Source organism: Cheilinus undulatus, linkage group 15 (assembly GCF_018320785.1).
Source record: "Cheilinus undulatus linkage group 15, ASM1832078v1, whole genome shotgun sequence".
NCBI lineage: Eukaryota > Metazoa > Chordata > Actinopteri > Labriformes > Labridae > Cheilinus > Cheilinus undulatus.
This window is the reverse complement of record NC_054879.1, coordinates 23,906,971-23,923,803: the sequence shown is the minus strand read 5'-3', so window position 1 is coordinate 23,923,803 and position 16,833 is coordinate 23,906,971. Positions and strand designations below refer to the sequence as shown.

General features: G+C 41.6%; 1 protein-coding gene across 1 annotated transcript in view; it reads left to right on the top strand.

The window, feature by feature from the left end:
* Positions 1-519: 519 nt before the first annotated feature.
* Positions 520-16,833, top strand: part of plcl1 (phospholipase C like 1) — a 127,522-nt gene continuing 111,208 nt past the window's right edge. The window contains exon 1 of the mRNA XM_041806235.1: positions 520-1,378. Within this exon, the coding sequence (XP_041662169.1) occupies positions 1,205-1,378 (174 nt within the window). The 5' untranslated portion in view covers positions 520-1,204. The remainder of the gene's footprint in view (positions 1,379-16,833) is intronic.

Sequence of the window (16,833 nt, the reverse complement as noted above, 5' to 3'; positions counted from 1 at the left end):
TTGGAAAATCTATGTATTTCTTTATTGCAAACAGTGGCTTTTTTGGTAATTTTTTTGCACTTCTTGTATAAAACGTGAATGCAGCTGCACTGTGGATGTTTTTATTCATATTTAGATTTCTCGTCGACCCTAAAAGTGCACTAAACCTAAAACTAAACAGGCAGTACATTGGTAAATAACTGTCTCATTTTTAAGAGAGAAAAGTGTAATTTTAGTCCAGATACGTGAGAGAATGTTGATGAATAATCTCAAATATTCATACTCGTCTGCTCTTCAAAGTGTTTACATCCCAGGGGTCTACACACCCACCTACTGCTCCCAGTGCTCCCAGTTCCTGCGCCATGCTTTAACACAGCCACTTGAATCCGCCCCCATCTCCTGGGACTCATTTCTCCACCAATCAGCGTCCCCGCCTTGCTCCAAATCTCCCAGCGGCCGCGCGCATTGGCCTCCTCGCGCGTCGCTCATGATTCCGGGGAGGAGCCGGGCGGAGGGACGGAGGGAGGGTGGAGGGTTAGAGGCGGTGCGACTGTCAGCTGTGTTCCCTGTTCTCGTCAAAAGTCGTCTGTTTGTTGCTCCGAGTCCAGCCAACACGGCCTCAGTGAGTGGAGCAATGCGCTCCGTGGGGACACACGTTCGGATCTCCTCTCGTTTCCACGCGTTAACTTCTCCTCTGTCTGCACTTTGACATCGATGTTTTGGGGAGAGGAGGAGTGGCACGGTTTCGGGTTGCTTCTTCACAACGCTGGATTGCTTTCAAACCTTTTTTGCACCTGAACCACCTCGCTTTTGGTTTTCCTCTCCACACACGGAAGCTCTGAGCCTAATTTTCTCACAAAGGAGGCAGGAGGATCCCCAGCACTCTGTGGGAGCCGTAAAGACTTGTTGCGCGCATCCGTGGAGCGCACAGTCCGTGTTTGATCCAGCAGTACCTGCGCGGGGAGCTTTGATTTGAACTCAGAGACGTTCAGAGGAGCGGGAATGAGCTGTGGATCTCCGCAGCCTGAAGTCAGCAGAGCGCTTTGGGAGTCTGTTCTTCAAATTGGGGTGATTAGTTTCCTCCGGATGCTCCAGGAAACCAACAACCCATTTCTCCTTCTTTAAATGGAACCAACGCTCAGCAGAGGCAAACTTTATCCAGGTCGCATCAGACAGAGTTGATTATTTTTCCTCTCCACGTGTTTTTCCTCGTTTCTTCTTTTTCATGATGTCTGAGCGCGATGGATACGGAGACACCGACGGAGCGCCGGACTGCATCCCGCCCAGGGTGTCCCGCGGCCGGAGGAGTGGAGTCATCCTCCCTGCTGGCGGTCAGGACTCTGAAACCATCCTGCTGGAGACCGTGAAGGCAGCACCCCGGAGGAGCAGCATCATCAAGGTAAGGAAGCCAGACGTGCTGCGTGTTTGACTCAGTTTAACGCACCAGCAGGCAGGGGAAGTGACCGAGTTCGCTCCTGTGGTTTGTCCAAAATGTCCTAGTATCGGCTTATTTAAAGTTTTCTGCAACATGCTTCAACACGCACGGCGAAAGTTCCTGGTTTAGTTTTGTTTAGAATGCGTAAATAATTGTCGACTTCCTCCAAATCTTCAAGATTTTTTTCTTCAAAATGCTGCAACAAGTGACAAATCTACGGCATTCAAAGTGGAATTGAGTGAAAATGGTTTATCTTCACTTTAGTTTGCACTGAAAACAACAGTGTAGCTTCAGTTTTAATGATTTCAGGTCTTCACCTCATCTTCATCTTCCAAAGCCAGCTACTTCTTACTGCATCTTGTGGCACGCGTCCGCAGACCTGTGTGGCGCGTCACATGTGCGTAATTTTCCAAATTCCTTTTACTCCGCATTTCTCCTCTTCGACTGAAGTTGACACACCACATTCTCAAATGATGGGATAACTGTGCAAGGTGAACAAGAAAAGTTTTACCCACAAACTAGGACTCCTGGTGTCATATTTGACTGTACAACTCCTGCATGGGGGCCTTCCATGCTCTTTTTGCCACTTAAAGCTGTTGAAGATATTTATATCACCACAAATGAGTCTCTTAAGGATCAGTGCATCCGTTGACCTATAGCAGCGATTTTTCTGCAGACAAATAAACCAAATATTGCCTATTATGTAGAGGAATTTCATCAGATCTGCACATTTATCAGCCAGATTAATCGGATTTGTAGGAAGCTCTAAGAGGACATGCATAGGGATGTGCATTCTCCAGGTTCCTGTTTCCCACAGAATGGCACTAACCTTAGGTGGAAGAAGGGGTCATCATACCCAGCTCAGATTATAGTTCCATTTCTGCTAGTATTTTCCCTCTTTTGACATTATTCACCAGCTGTCAGTTGTTCTAAGGTACTCGATAACTTCACTCACCTTTTGAAATGCTTGATCCCATAATCATCACAGGTGATCTGCACATGTGAAGCCTTATTCTTGATGAATTAGTGTATTGCAGCCATCATCTCTGAGGGCAGGAGCAGAGGACGATGTGAGCAGCTGCAGAATAACTTTCAAACAACAGTGTAAGAAGCTCAAATTTAAACATGTATGGCTGCTTCTCAGACAATGCATCTACCTGAGGGGCATACTGGTGGGCACCTCTTTCTCATGCGGGGAAAGTGGTCAGAAAATACCAGTGTAAAGAGAGGCTAAGCCAATCAGAGATGAGTGAGGAGCAGGTAAGGAGCAGTCTGGTAGATGTTTTATGTTTGTGGCTTCATTTAAAATATTCAAGGCTCTCTGTTGGCCTCCTTGAGTGTGTGGCCCCCTAGACAACCACCTATACCTGATGGTAAATCTAAACATTTTGCCGATACTTGAGGCAGAAATATTGACTGAAAATAATGGCAGAAATGTTAAAATTTGCAGATACTGTTATTCAGCTTTTTAAGACAATGTGGAACTGATATGCATTAGACGTAAAAATGAAAATCTGTAAATGCTGCAACACAAGACTTTGTTTAGTGCCTGAAGCAAGTGACAAATCCAAACTCCTGCTTTCATCATTATCAGGATTTGAAGTGAGAAACAAACCCAGATGGAACAACACGCTTTCAGTGGAGCCGAGGAAGTGGTCTTTTAATTAAGTTAATATAATCTAGTGATGGGAATTATGCTTTTTTAGTAATCCAGCAAGAAGAGCCGCCTTTTTATGTGGTGTCACTTTGACTTCATGAGGCAATATTTTGATATATGATCGATAATTGAGCTGGTGTTTTGCTACTATTGTGCTTGATTTTTTGATGAATAAAAATCGTATATAATTATTTCCTAAAATATCCCAACTCCCCACTAAACCTTGCAGACCAGATGGTACCTGGCCGGGCTGTGCGATGCCCCTGGTTTGAAACATTAATGCTTCATGAACAAGCATGAGTCTTTAATGCCTGTGGTCGAGCGGTACGGAGAAAAGATCACTGTTCTCTCTTTCAAATAACATTAAAAGAAGGTTCTAAAACAGGATTATTCACATAAAAAATCTGGCTGGTCTGAACCACTGAGCAGTTTGTACAGTATGGGACATCCCTAATTTTGTCGGTGATCATCAAAATCAAAGGCTGATACAGATCAGTCAGCCCCATAATTGGCCAGGCTGTTAGTGGTTAAGTTTTTATGCATGCACTCCCTGAAAACTTGCGACATGCTCTCCCCATAAAAATCTTCCTGATCTGGTTGTTCACTCATGCACCTCAAAGTGGGTACAACCCCTATAAGAGGGGAGGTCTCAGGAGGAAAGACATGATGTAAAAAAGCAATGCAGAAGTCACAGAAGAAGATGCTGCTCCACAACACTATAAAGACAACATTTGCCTTTATATTAGTACATATAGTTTGATGTGTTCTCAACAAAAGAGCAGAGAAGAACACGGTGAGGAGAAAATGTAAAGAAGCTGTTTGATTATGTGCATCGTTCCTAGGAAATAAACACAATCAACCCCATCAACAACAGTATTTAGCGCTGTGTTCTCATGTCAGATCATACAAACTCCATGCAGAAAATTTACAAAGAAGACAGCCTAGATAAAGTCTGGGAGGACAAAAATCTGCAGCTTTTCTAGAAAATTTCAGGAAGTTTTCAGGATTTTTTGCATGTAAGAATAGGGTTCATTTCAGTCTTTTCCCCAAGAAAACCGCCAACAATGACTTTATTATTGCAGGAAAAGGATGCATGCGTGTCTGCTTACAGCATCCTAAAATGTAAGAGAAACAGTCAGAACCTGTAAAAACACACATCAAACTCTAAAAACATGATATAAAAATGCATGTTTTTTCCTGACTGGTAAATATGAAACTACAAAGTAATTTCATGCAACATTAGAGCAGTGTTTGACTGCTGCAGCTGCAAGCCTGATAATCTTTAACACTTTCTTAAAGTTTTGCGGCTCATAGTATTGATGCATTTAGAGCTGATACTGTTAACAGCTTCCTTCTGCTTGATACTGAAAAGATAATCCACAATATCACTATTTTTAAGACTATTTTCATGGTATTTTGTAATTTATATGAAGGGACATATTCAAAGTAATGAACAGAGCAGTAGAGAAGTGCTGGATCAAACTCTGGCATGCTTTGTGTTTAAAAAAGAGGTTCATGACCTGCAGTGTGTGCACACTTGAGAGGAGGAGGATGTGGTTAGAAGGTAGATCGGGTTGTCAGCTAATCAGAAGAAGGTGTTTTGCACGTTAGAGTCTCCCCGGGCAAGAAACTGAACACCAGAATGCTCCTAAAGGCAGAGCCAGTGGTGTGTGCGTTATGTCAGATCATGTTGGCAGACACGTTACATGGCAGCCTGCACCATCAGCAGGAGAATGTGCATGTGTAAACCTGTGAATTTGACATTTAATTTAAAGCCTTTTGAGCAGCACTGTGACTTCTAGAGTCACTTTATGGATTCAGTTCATTTACATGAGGATAATAGAATGTCAACTGTAGCAGTCAGTAAGAGAAACTGAGGACTTTAACCTGCAGGGAAAAATGATCTAATAGCTCAGTTTCTTCACGATACAAGCCTGTGTTTCCGCCTGTTAGTGTACAAAAGGTTTTAGTGATGATAAAGGTGCACTTTGACTGTCTTTTAAGGTGATCATGACAGCTTTTTGGCTCACGCATGTTGCTTACCAAAGGGTCTTTTAAGCTTTCTCTACAGCAGGGGTGTCCTAAGGAAAAATGTTGGGAAGCCCTGCTCCACAGTGAAGCAACAGCTGAACAAGCTCGCCATCACCACATTGAAGTTGTTCTATCTGTATTTGTTTAAAAGCACAGGAAAACGTTACTTAACAACGATCCTGTCTCATCATAGTTTTGGATTATTATTTCTCATGTTACCTCATAACTATGGAGAAAAGACAGTGCATATGTGGTATAACAGAGAGAGAAGGAAAAATACTCAGTTTACCTATGAAGAGTGAAAAACTGCTGCAGCTTTAAATCACTCCCAGCATCCTCAGTGAGTTGTTTTAAAGACTCAAAGCATTCTGTGAAAGTATTGAATGATATTAACAGCAGACTCATCGACAAAAATGATGATTAAAAACCAGCTTAGTTAATTCAGTTTTCAAGCTAATATCTGCTGATATCATTCAGATAATACAGCGCATCCTTAACATTAATCACATGATCTGACTGAGGCGATAGAGGAGGATGCCTTCATGTTTCCATCTGAGAGTTGTCCTGTTGTACAAAAGCCCAAGAGCAAAGGAAGTATGGTTGATAAAATTAAAAAAAAAAGTTTTTTAAAGGCGTTTAATTTAAGTTGCAGTCACACTGTGAAAAGATGCTCCAGCTGTCGCACAGACATGAAGGAGTAGACATTTAAAAGTAAAATAAAGATCAACATCCGTATAACCCTCACTAAGTTCAGTCTTTGACCCCATACTGGCCAAGGACACCATGGTGACACAGTGCTTTTCCACCCTCACCTGTGCTCAGGTGTCGGGTCAGCGACCCTCCTGATGAAGCCAAGCGAGGATCATGTTTTGGGATCATTTCCCGCTCATATCCGCTCACCTGGCCTCGACAGGTTGTGTGTCAATGTGTTTCCAGGTCAGCCGACCAGGCAGAAATCATACAGACGAAGGATTTCTGTAATGTTTAACCCTGACGGTTTCAGCCCGTGTGACCTCCTCTGCTCCTTTAACATGTGATGATGATTTGACGCCTCCATATTTCATATGGTGTGGGTGGGGGGGGGCGAGTTTCTGTCATGATCAAGATGTCCGTCCTGAGCGTGCATGAGCCCAGAGAGCCCCATCTGGAGGACTCAGCTGAACAGAGACGCCTTTGACTGCTGCTGGGCAGGAAATGGATGAAAGGATGGACAGATGAGGGGGGTGATGTCAGTGACAGGCACAATCGGCGGTGACAGCCGGGGATCAGAATCAAACAACAGAATGTCTCTAATGTGACTGAATATGTCAGGATATCTATCACTGCTGAATGAAAAGTTCTTGATGGGAGAAACTGAAAAGTCTGCAGATTAACATTAAGAGTTTAAAGGGGCTCGAAGAATTTAATGTCAAACAAATTAAATGGCAGATTAGTGTTAAAGCCTTTGCAGTCTGCTCAGATAAATGCATACATGTGGCAGTTGAGATGAAAAAGGATCTGGCATTTCATGGTATTCAAAACGGGCACGATTGATTTTACAAGAGAGTTTTTGTAAATTTTGAACAGGGATCATTTGAGCAGTGATGTACAGCACTTCTTGTTATATCTCTTTTACATTTTGTGTCTTATATATTACTCCTTCTCTCTATGATGCTGCTACACAAAGGATTTAAGGTACTTGATGGGGTTGAGTTCAGGGTTCTGTGCTGGCCTGTCTTGTTCTTCCACACTGAGCTCATCAAGGCTTGTCTTTATAGTCCTTGCTTTGTGCACTGGGGCACAATCATGTTGGAATAGAAAAGGGCCTTCCCCAAAGTTGGAAGCATAGCATTGTCCAAAATGTCTTGGTATGCTGAAGCATTAAGATCCTTCAATGGAGATAAAGGGCCAAGCCCGAACCCTGAAAATCAGCCCATACCATTATCCCTCCTACACCAAACTTCACAGTTGGCACAATACAGTTAGGCAGGGAAATCTCCCGGCATCTGCTAAACCCAGACTTGGCAAACAGAGAAGTGTCATTTTTCACTCCACAGAACCAGTTGAGGTGTGCTTTACTCCACTCCATCTGATGCTTGGCATTGGGCTTGGTGATGTGAGGCTTGGATACAGCTGCTCGGCCATGGAACCCCATTCATAAAGTTCCAGCTGCTGCAGTTTTCCTGCTTACATTAATTAGTGCAAATTCAGAACTCTTCAGGTATGGAATCAGCAGAGTGTTTAGACTTTTACAAACAACACACCTCAGCAGTCGTTGACCCCTTTCTGTGATTTTAAGTGGTCTTCCACTGAGTTGCTGTTGTTCCTTAACTCTTCCACTTTCATAACGCTTATAGTTGACTGTGGAATGTCCAGAATAGCTGAAATTTCACGAATCATCTTATTGCAAAGGTGGCATCTTGGATCACCACTGTTTGCTAATGTAGACTCTGTGGCTAGGTGATGATTTGATACAGGTCTGACAACAACAGGTCTGACCGAAACACCTAATTCAATAATAAACAGGTGTGGCCAAATACTTTTGTCCATACAGCATGTTGTCTGCATTAATTTGACCCCATTCACTAAACTATCTCTGTAATCCAAATGATGCACTTGCACGATTAAAGAAAGAGCTTTTACCTGATTGGTTACTTAGGGCAGTTTGGATGTTTGATGAGGGTCGTCACATGCTTCATGGTAGTTTTAGAGGAGTGTCTGTTGAGGTGCATGCTTCAGAAATGAAGGGGAAGGGCGAGGTTCGCTCCACGACTCACATTACTATGACAACACACAGACGCCCACACATAACATGCTACCTCATGCCCACATGCTCACACACACCCCTGTTTATTCAGCTCACCCCATCAAAACACACATGCTGGCAATTAAAGGCGGCCTTGTTCAGTCCTCAGTAATTATATCCTCAGCCTGAGAGCCAATATTTAGTTAATGGTTGAGATAATTGACACCATCATCATTCTGAGCATCAGCAGATTACTCCACAACGTTGCAGAGCAGCATATGTTGTGTGAACTCTTTCAGTTCTTCATTCAACCCAAGACTGCTTCATTACATGTACATAATACAGATTAGGATGTGAAATTCCTTGTGAAACATGGATTATTTGTGATCTAAAGCATTAAAAGCCACAGTGCCCACAACCCTAGGGTGTCAGCCAGTGCTGGGAAGTGTTTGCATTGTTTTAAGATGCATAGTATAGAAAATCATGCATGATCCAATGTTTAGACATTATTTCAGATGTAGTTTTGCAATTTAGACATTTATTTCTGATGATTCATCCTAGAGATTTTTCTGTTAATCTCAGCCTTGTAAAACACTCCAACAGTCTCTGACTTTTTGCCCCTGCTATGCCAGAAATAACTTTATATTCTTCTCTGGTTTAATAGGAAAATAATTAAATGTGCCCAACTCTGGAGAAAAAGGCCTTCTGGCCCTCTTTAAGGACACAAAACTGGAGGTGGAAAACAGAGGAGCGACCATGGTGGTATTTTCTCTGAAGGTGATATAAATGAATCTGGGAAATTGGATGAGTTAAGAGTGGATGCATTTGAGAGACCAGCACAAACTTCCCCTATATAAACTCATAAAAATCCAATGAAGAATAATACATTTAGAGGGAATTAGAAATCTGTGACTGTTTCATAATTCCATCCCAACGTTTAGGCTCATTTTCACTCATTCATGCTCAGGATGTTTTCACCCGGGCGAGCTGTCAGAGTGCCGCTTCATCACATATGAAGAGTGAGTTAAAGGGACGTTAATCTTAATCAAGTTAAACACATCAAACTGAGGCTGCTCTATTAATTTTCCTCCACAAACCATTAGCAATTAGCTCACAGCATGGCAGTGTTAAAGGCCAGAAGGCAAACATGGCGTTCTCCGACAGCAGATGGGGAACGTGGAGCAGGATTAACAACCAACCCTCCGCTCTCTCCGTCCATCACTGAACATTACATCTTCATTACGGAGGAGGGATCAGATTCAGCAGCAGGCTTTCGATGAACTTCCCTTATTCTAGAGGAAAGGAGAACATTTATGTTTGCATAAGTCAACAGCCACATAAATAACACCACTGGATAATAAAACTGATGATTTCTATGAGAAAAAAATTCCCAGTGTTTTTGGTGGCATCACCCAGTCAGGATAAAAACACTGATATCGTCCTAATCCTGTGGTTTTTAAATTTGCTCTACTTGCACATTTCTACATTTTTTTGCACATTGCACATTTTTTTCCAACACTATTTCTGTATCTGAACTTAATTTTCGTACGGATACTCAGCACCAAGACTACAAACCAGGGGTTTTGGCATGGGGGGAGTGTTTGATCCAGACTTCAGTGGTGATTGGACAAAGGAATCAGAGCAACAAAAATATGAAACAAAAACTACATTGATGTTGTTCACTATTAGTGGAGCCCGTTGGTAAATTAACCCTCTTGCTGAAGCTGATAAGGAGAAGAGCATAAACATCTTTACCATTAAGAAAAGCTTTCAGTGTGGTTCTTTCCTTTTTTTTTAAAATGAAGAAATGTCCAGTTCTGATCAAACTCCTGCTAAAGCCAGATCCATGCTGCTCTCTTTACTGGCTGCCATTGTTTACAGGCTTGCAGCTGTTTAAACTAAACCCTGCCTGCAGAGACCGCCACTTTCTCCTCAAATGATGCTGACTGGTCCAGTGGGAATGGTCAAAGAATGCAAGATGCATCACAAGCTTTTGCTTTGAAGGTTTGCAAGATGGACCCACCTGATGACAGATATACTACGGTTTGTACCAGCTGTGAGTTCCAACGTAGCCTAGTGTGAACACAAGTTCTTACTTACGACTTACGCTCTGCTAACATTTTAGGTGTTAAACTGAAATAGTTTTAACATAGGCTTAAGTTATAACTTTTATCTTATAACTAACTCCTACTAGGTGTAAAGTCCTCTGTAAAATATAGCTGTCATGGTGATTGTTCTGAGAGATGGGAAAACTCTGAACTCTTAAGAAATTACTGACGATTTGGTGTCAACAGTGCGTTCTACATGATAAGTAACACTGTTGTCTTCCATGAGTCGAGGTCATCGCCATCAGTCGTTGAATTATCTCATGTTATGAGTTCACCACTCGATGTCAGTGTTGTTATTTTAGACTGGATCTAAGTTGAGGCTGAGGGTTTTAATAATCACCCATGCAAAAAATGCCCCGTCGTATTTTCAATCCACTCAACGCTGTTTGAGGATTGACGGTGGTAAGCATTGTTGTTCTAAGCTGTTAGCATCTGCAACAAACACTGGGTTAAAAATGCTTTTCAGTGATTCATTAAATTAAGTGATCAGATCTGGGAGAATATTTTGGTTAGTTTCGGCATACTGTAAATCTCTACTAGTTAAGATCAAACATATGTCGATGATACAGTGACACAAGTTACAACTTAACTAGTTTTAACGTAGAGGTTAGAGTGGATTTTACACCATAAATTAAGATGTAACTTAAGCATGGCCGGTGCATCAGGCTAATAAAATCTGTATAATCCATTTGCTTTGCAGGGTTAGAACAGGATATAGGGAAAACTTGTTTTCTCTCCAGATTTGATGTCTGTAATAACTGCAACATCAAGATGTAAACCAGAACATGTTATAAGAATGCACCCCCTGTACACTTTGAGTCCGTAAAGTAGTGATGTCCTGTAAACTGGTATCAATACAGTCACTGGTAAAAGTTCTTCCACAGAATGGATTTTTCCAGCACTGTAATCTCTGATTTAAATGCATGCGTTGTTTTCTAGTGCACACATGAGACATAACTGATGCTGCCTTTAGTGTAGCAGAGCGATATGTGGCAGACAACAGCTCAGTCGGAGTCCAGTCATCAGCATGTTTCACTCTAGCATTGAGAGCAACCAGGCAACTACCTGAACATCACCCATTCTTGTCAAGGTAAAAACTGCGTGGCACAGTAAACAGGAAAATTTGTGTTCTCTCCTTTCGAATTTTGATGTCTGTAATAACAGCAGTGTAGTGAGTGTCCTCTCTTCGCAAAGCGTCTCTATCGGCCTGGCTGGAGCCTAAATACATGCTGGGTGCTGCACTAGACTCGGTTTGTCTTTAGCCAAGTTCTGCAGCATTCTTATAATAATTATGTTTAAATGTGAGTTTTAACTCATGAATCACTTGTTTCAAGTCCATGTCAATCCAAAGAACCAGGCTTTGGGTAAAACAAGGTCAAATAAACAAGGTCAGATAAGCAGCAGTTAACCTTGTAGCCCATACACTTGCTGGTAATTCTGCTAAAGCCATTTAAATCAGTCACAAACACACTGTTTCAGACAAGTTCTTCACAGTAAAAGCCTCTGCTTGATATTATGTTCAAATGCTCCCATTTTAAATGCCCACATCAGGAAATATGTTGTTTTCAGTAGTAGACTGACACAGAACTGGACTCACAGAGACCTATAAAATCATTTTTCTGTGATCATATCCTCAGACATGGATTCAGTATGCCATCACACGCTTGTTTTAGGGGCAAAGGGGGGTTCTTACTCTTGTGTGTGTATTTAAATCTATTATCCCTTTTTATATTGTAAAACTGCCTGAGTGAAACAGAGAGAGAATTGTTAAATCTGCACCAGTTGCAGGAGTTTGCCTGCATTTTTTGGTCACTCCAAGTAATAAACTCCCCAGTATTGGATTTCTGTATTTCAACAGGTAATGAAATGGAAAATCCTGTCCAAGTTTAAAAATCAGTGTACGTGACAGCCCTAGACCCACTGTTGGTTGGTTTAACAGCCCACTCCACACTCCTGGTTTTTTCTGTGCGACTCTCAATGTGGCGAAGCCTCAAACCCGTGACAGACTCAGGTTTTCCAGGATGAGGCTCAGGGGACGGCACAGTTGGCAGTCACTCTGACAGGCCAGTGTGTTGCCTGACTGCTCGCCGTTTGACGCCGTCTCTTGTCCTTCTTTTGAGCGTATACTTCAGCCTCTGGACCATGTTTAGTATTTCTGTGGGGTTTTCAAAAGTCCATTCATGATTCATGGGAACTTAAATGTGAATCAGAGCATGATCCGGGGATTTCAAAATCCTCTTCATGGCTCGATTATAGCAGCAAGACTCTCCACCTTCACTCAGTCGCCTCTCCTGGGATAGGTACTCAACTTTACCGAGCATTAAGCAGTAAATTGATATTTCAAACACGTTTTTATTGTCATCATCTGATCCCTGAGAGGTGTGGTGTCACATAAATGTGGTGAAACTGCAGCAAAACAAGCTGTGCATTCAGTTGTGGGATTGGGAGCAGATTGAGAAGAATAAAACATCGTAGCTGTGACGTGAACAAAGTTTATTTTGCTCCTTATGAGGGGATTTTTGAGGACATCACTGAATGAGGGTAGATTTAAAGAACCAGGCTCTTGAATAAAGTAGGGTTAATATGATGCTCTATGTAGAGTTAATCTGCTGTTGAATGGTCTTTTTTTTGCTTGAAGGTTTTCTTCAGAGGAAAATGAAGAGGAAATATTTAAGTAGCAATCATAATAGGAGCAGGTTGAATTGTCTTAATGCTGAATGAATCTGCTTCAAGGCTTCCTCTTTGATTCACTTTAGCCTAATGTAAGCTGGGACATCTTCATAAAGGGAGAGAACAATGCCGTCCCATGATTCCTTTCACCAGCAGCGTTTAAAGCAGAGCACTTTAATATCATCTGTTTTGTAATGAAACATATACAGTATGTGCAGCTTTTCCCTCCAAGTTCTCCATCACATCTGTCCTTAACCTTTTGACATTTTTCATCAAGGTCAAAGAAAAATCCTCCCACCAGTCATGCTCATATTTCTGCTGGTGTTTGCCTGGTTATTTTGATCATGTCCACCATCTTAATTTGGTGATTTGTCCTGTTAATATTTGCTAATGTATTGAAAACATACACCTGATGCTAAACATTTGTCTTTAAGTCAAATTTAACCTGATTCTGAAGCCAAATGAAGAGTCAAGGTATCACCAATCAGTACTCACCATAAGGTCTTTGGACATCAGTAATGTCTATTTTTTCAACTAGGGTGTTTTTATGTTAGGGACTCAGGTCTGAATCTGAGCACACCTAACCCCAAAATCTGGTTCATTTAAACTGTGTGAATGCAAGCGTACTGTACTTTGGCAGCATGCCTCAGTCTCTTTGGAGAAACGGCCTTGATTACTCGAGATAGACAACTGTACTTGAGCTTCAAGTTCAGTTTCAATGTAATCTTTCCAATTTATAAATAGAAGAAAAGTCAAGTTGAAATAATTCCTCTACCACCTGCAGTGTTGCCACGAGAGAAAATGAAGATGACAGAAAGGCTGCTACAGTCAGACCTGGATAAATGCAAACTAACTTATCATGTAGTTTCCCCTCAAGGTATCATAATATATTTATTTAATTATTTAAGCATGTATGCACAGATGCAGATGTTGTAAAGTCAATGTAATTGTGTTTAATAATTGGGATCTGAATATAAATCAACATAATCATAATTTTGATCTCTGCTATAATAATCAGCCCTTATAAAGATAACAGAGGCTGTGTTATACATTGTATGAAAAAGATAAGAAACTTATAGGCTATTTTTAGAACCTTTTCCTCCAATTTATTTCAGTGTTCATGAATGACTTAAATTGGCTTGACTTCTTTTAGGTCAGCTATCCAAACAGGGGCACACCTCTGCTCTCTTAACACTACTACTACTACTACTACTACTCTGCCTCTCTTTGCATGAGCCTAAAGTTTTGTCATTACTCTTTAGCTTTGCAAGTCATAACCAGTTGATGACACCAGTGAAGTTCAACCTACCTGATCAGCGTTTGCATCAGCGTTTGCGGCGCTGGGATTTCCTCCTAGTCCAGAGGGCTGCAGTGCCAGGAGTACTACCTATGGGTCTATGTGTGATGTAGTTTTAGGGCATGGGCAACGCAAGGAATATCAACCGCCTTTCAGCTGTAATAGTAACTATATGTATTGTGGGGATCCAAAATGAAAAGCTGCCATAAATAGTTTTAAAAATGAAGGGGAGGTTCATATTTACTATATCTCATCTCTCTCTTATGCTAACAGGAGGGATATAACAGCGGTCATCTTTCTCTCTCCTCACCTGCAGATGCACGCTGACAGGTGACAGAGGCAACCTGAGCATGCAAACTCAGAGACTGTTCTCTAGTTTATGGCTCATGAACATATGATATGTCATAAAATATGTAATCCCAGTAGCACATTCTGGGTCGATCCTCAGGTCTTCCCCGGTTGGACATGCCTGGAAGACCTCTGAAGGAAGGTTCCAGGAGGTATCCTAACCAGATCCCTGAACCATCTCAGGTGGCTTCTTTTGATTTGAAGGAGCAGCTAGTGCCCTCTGGATGCCCAAGCTCCTCTCTGAGCCCTCTGACACCCTCCAGACAAAACTCATTTTGGCCGATAGCATCTGCAATCTCATTCTTTCAGTTTTTACCCAGAGTTCATGACCATAGGTGAGGGTTAGGAGGTAGATTGACCATTGAATCGAAGGCTTTGCCTGTTTGCATGCTTTTAGAAAAGGCAATCCTTTGGCACATACTCTGGTTGATAGCATATGTACTTAAAGGTCACCTGCAAAATGCAAGGTATATATTGACTTTTTGTATGGAATTTAAAAAGAGCTTCCATTGCTAAATCCATGCAGTGCCTTATGTTGTGGCAGTAAACTTAAATATAGTGCACCCCTTTCATATATAGAGCAAATTTGCAGCTCCAAACACTGATGTCAGGGGCTTATTCACAAATGACAGAGTCTCTAGGTAAGGGTTATGCCATGCAAACTTGTTGTACATAAGAATGACATGCTGTTCAAAATTTAGAATACACAACACATAAAAAACAGGACAAGCAATGTCACTCACACCAATGATTTTGGTTGTATACCAGAGTTCCTGCTAGTCCTTATTAGGCCGTACAACTAAAGGTTGTGAAATGTGATTGTAAATGTTGTCTTCACTGGGGTGTTGTCTTAAATTTTAGACTGCTCTTTGACTGTGACGTGTCTGAGTACTTGAGCAGATGTAAAGCATCTGGATTGTGTTACATGCTTTCTGGTTATTCTCTATTTTGTGGATCTGCTTGTCCACATAATGATTTTATGATATTTTTGACTGTGCATGATGCAAATACTCAGAAACAGCTAACAGAAGAGAAAAGGAGATGATGGGGAATTTAAGGAAATCTGACTGTAAGGTGAGAAATGCAGAGAGCAAAACAAATATTGTCGTAAGGTGAATCAGAAGACGAGCTAAAAGTCTTTAAAAATCAGGAAAATGTAAATCAAAGTTGTTGAGTAGACATGAAATCTGGAGTAAAACCTGTCATCTTCTCTTCTATTGTCTTCACTCTGAGCTGAAGTGTTTGTTTGGCTGCTGGTTTGGCACTGGCGTGCCTTTCACCACTGCAGGTCTCCATCCGTGCTATAAAACAAGTCGTTTCTTCTTTTTATGAATCCTCACGAGTGCAGAGAAAAAGCTTAACAAACCGTGAAAGTTTAAAATTTTATGGCACCCAAATGAGCCTCCTCTGCATTATGGAAAGTCCTGGAAAAGTCCTGGAATTTCAAAACAAGTCGTCAGTGGGATTCCTGTTTATGTCTGATCCCTGAGGTTATTTTGGTCTTTCCTCAGAACCTAGTGTCCTCCTTCTACTCACTCGGACACCACCAGTCTTATTTTATCTTCTCAAAACCCAGGATTTCTCTCTCTCCCTCTTTTATTCAGAAACACTTTGATGTTTTTTGGCGTTATTGTTCAGACTTTGTTCCTCTTTCTCTAATTCCTCGTGCACTCCCACTGTGCCGAGAAGGAACAACGATTTGTTGACAAGGCGCTCCTGGAAACCGATCAAGAGTAATGACAATGTCTCCCCTGTGGTTTTCTGTGTGTATGTGCATGCAGAGTAATTAGGGCCACTGAGGGCCCTCTGTCTCCCAGTATCATTCTGCTACTGGTGCCTGGTCTCTCTGGGAACACGCAGCACATCATCACAGCTGCTGGTCAGGAGACGATGTGTGTGACTGCAAAGAGACAAAGCACACGGGGCTCCAAACGCCTCACGCTAGTGAACACGTTACTGAACACGCTACTGAAGAGGTTACTTCATTTATTATAAAAACAACAGAAAATGAAGCTTTAAAGCATCAATACAACAGAAATAACACAACATGGGGAAATGGGGAGGCTGCAAATGCATTTTTGAAATTTGCTTGCCTCAAACAGATATGCTTGCTTGTTTGTGCAATCATTACCAACTGCATCTCCCATACTCTATTTTCCTCTATCTCACCAAAACTTCAACTTAAACATGTTGTTGTACCCATTCTGTGAATTTTAGCCATTTTATATTTTGGATTAAGGCTCAGCTTTGTACCCACAACCATCTAAAGCAACGGAGGCTGAAAAAAAAAATGCTTTTTTTTCTCTAACAGGCTTTTCAGTACGTTGCACAGCACCACCAGCTTGAATATTTGGCTACCTGCCCATTCTACCAACAGGGACTGTAATGACATTGTGTTTGGTATAGGGATGTTCCGATACCGTTTTCCTTCCCGATATGGTTGGGTATTGGCCAATACCGTGTACTGATCCGATACCAGTGTGAACTTTCTGGACTGACTGTGCAGACTAGTAAATTAATCTAGACCTATATAACACTATGGTGGTTAGCATTTGAGTTAGCATTCAAGCTAGCAGTAAAAAA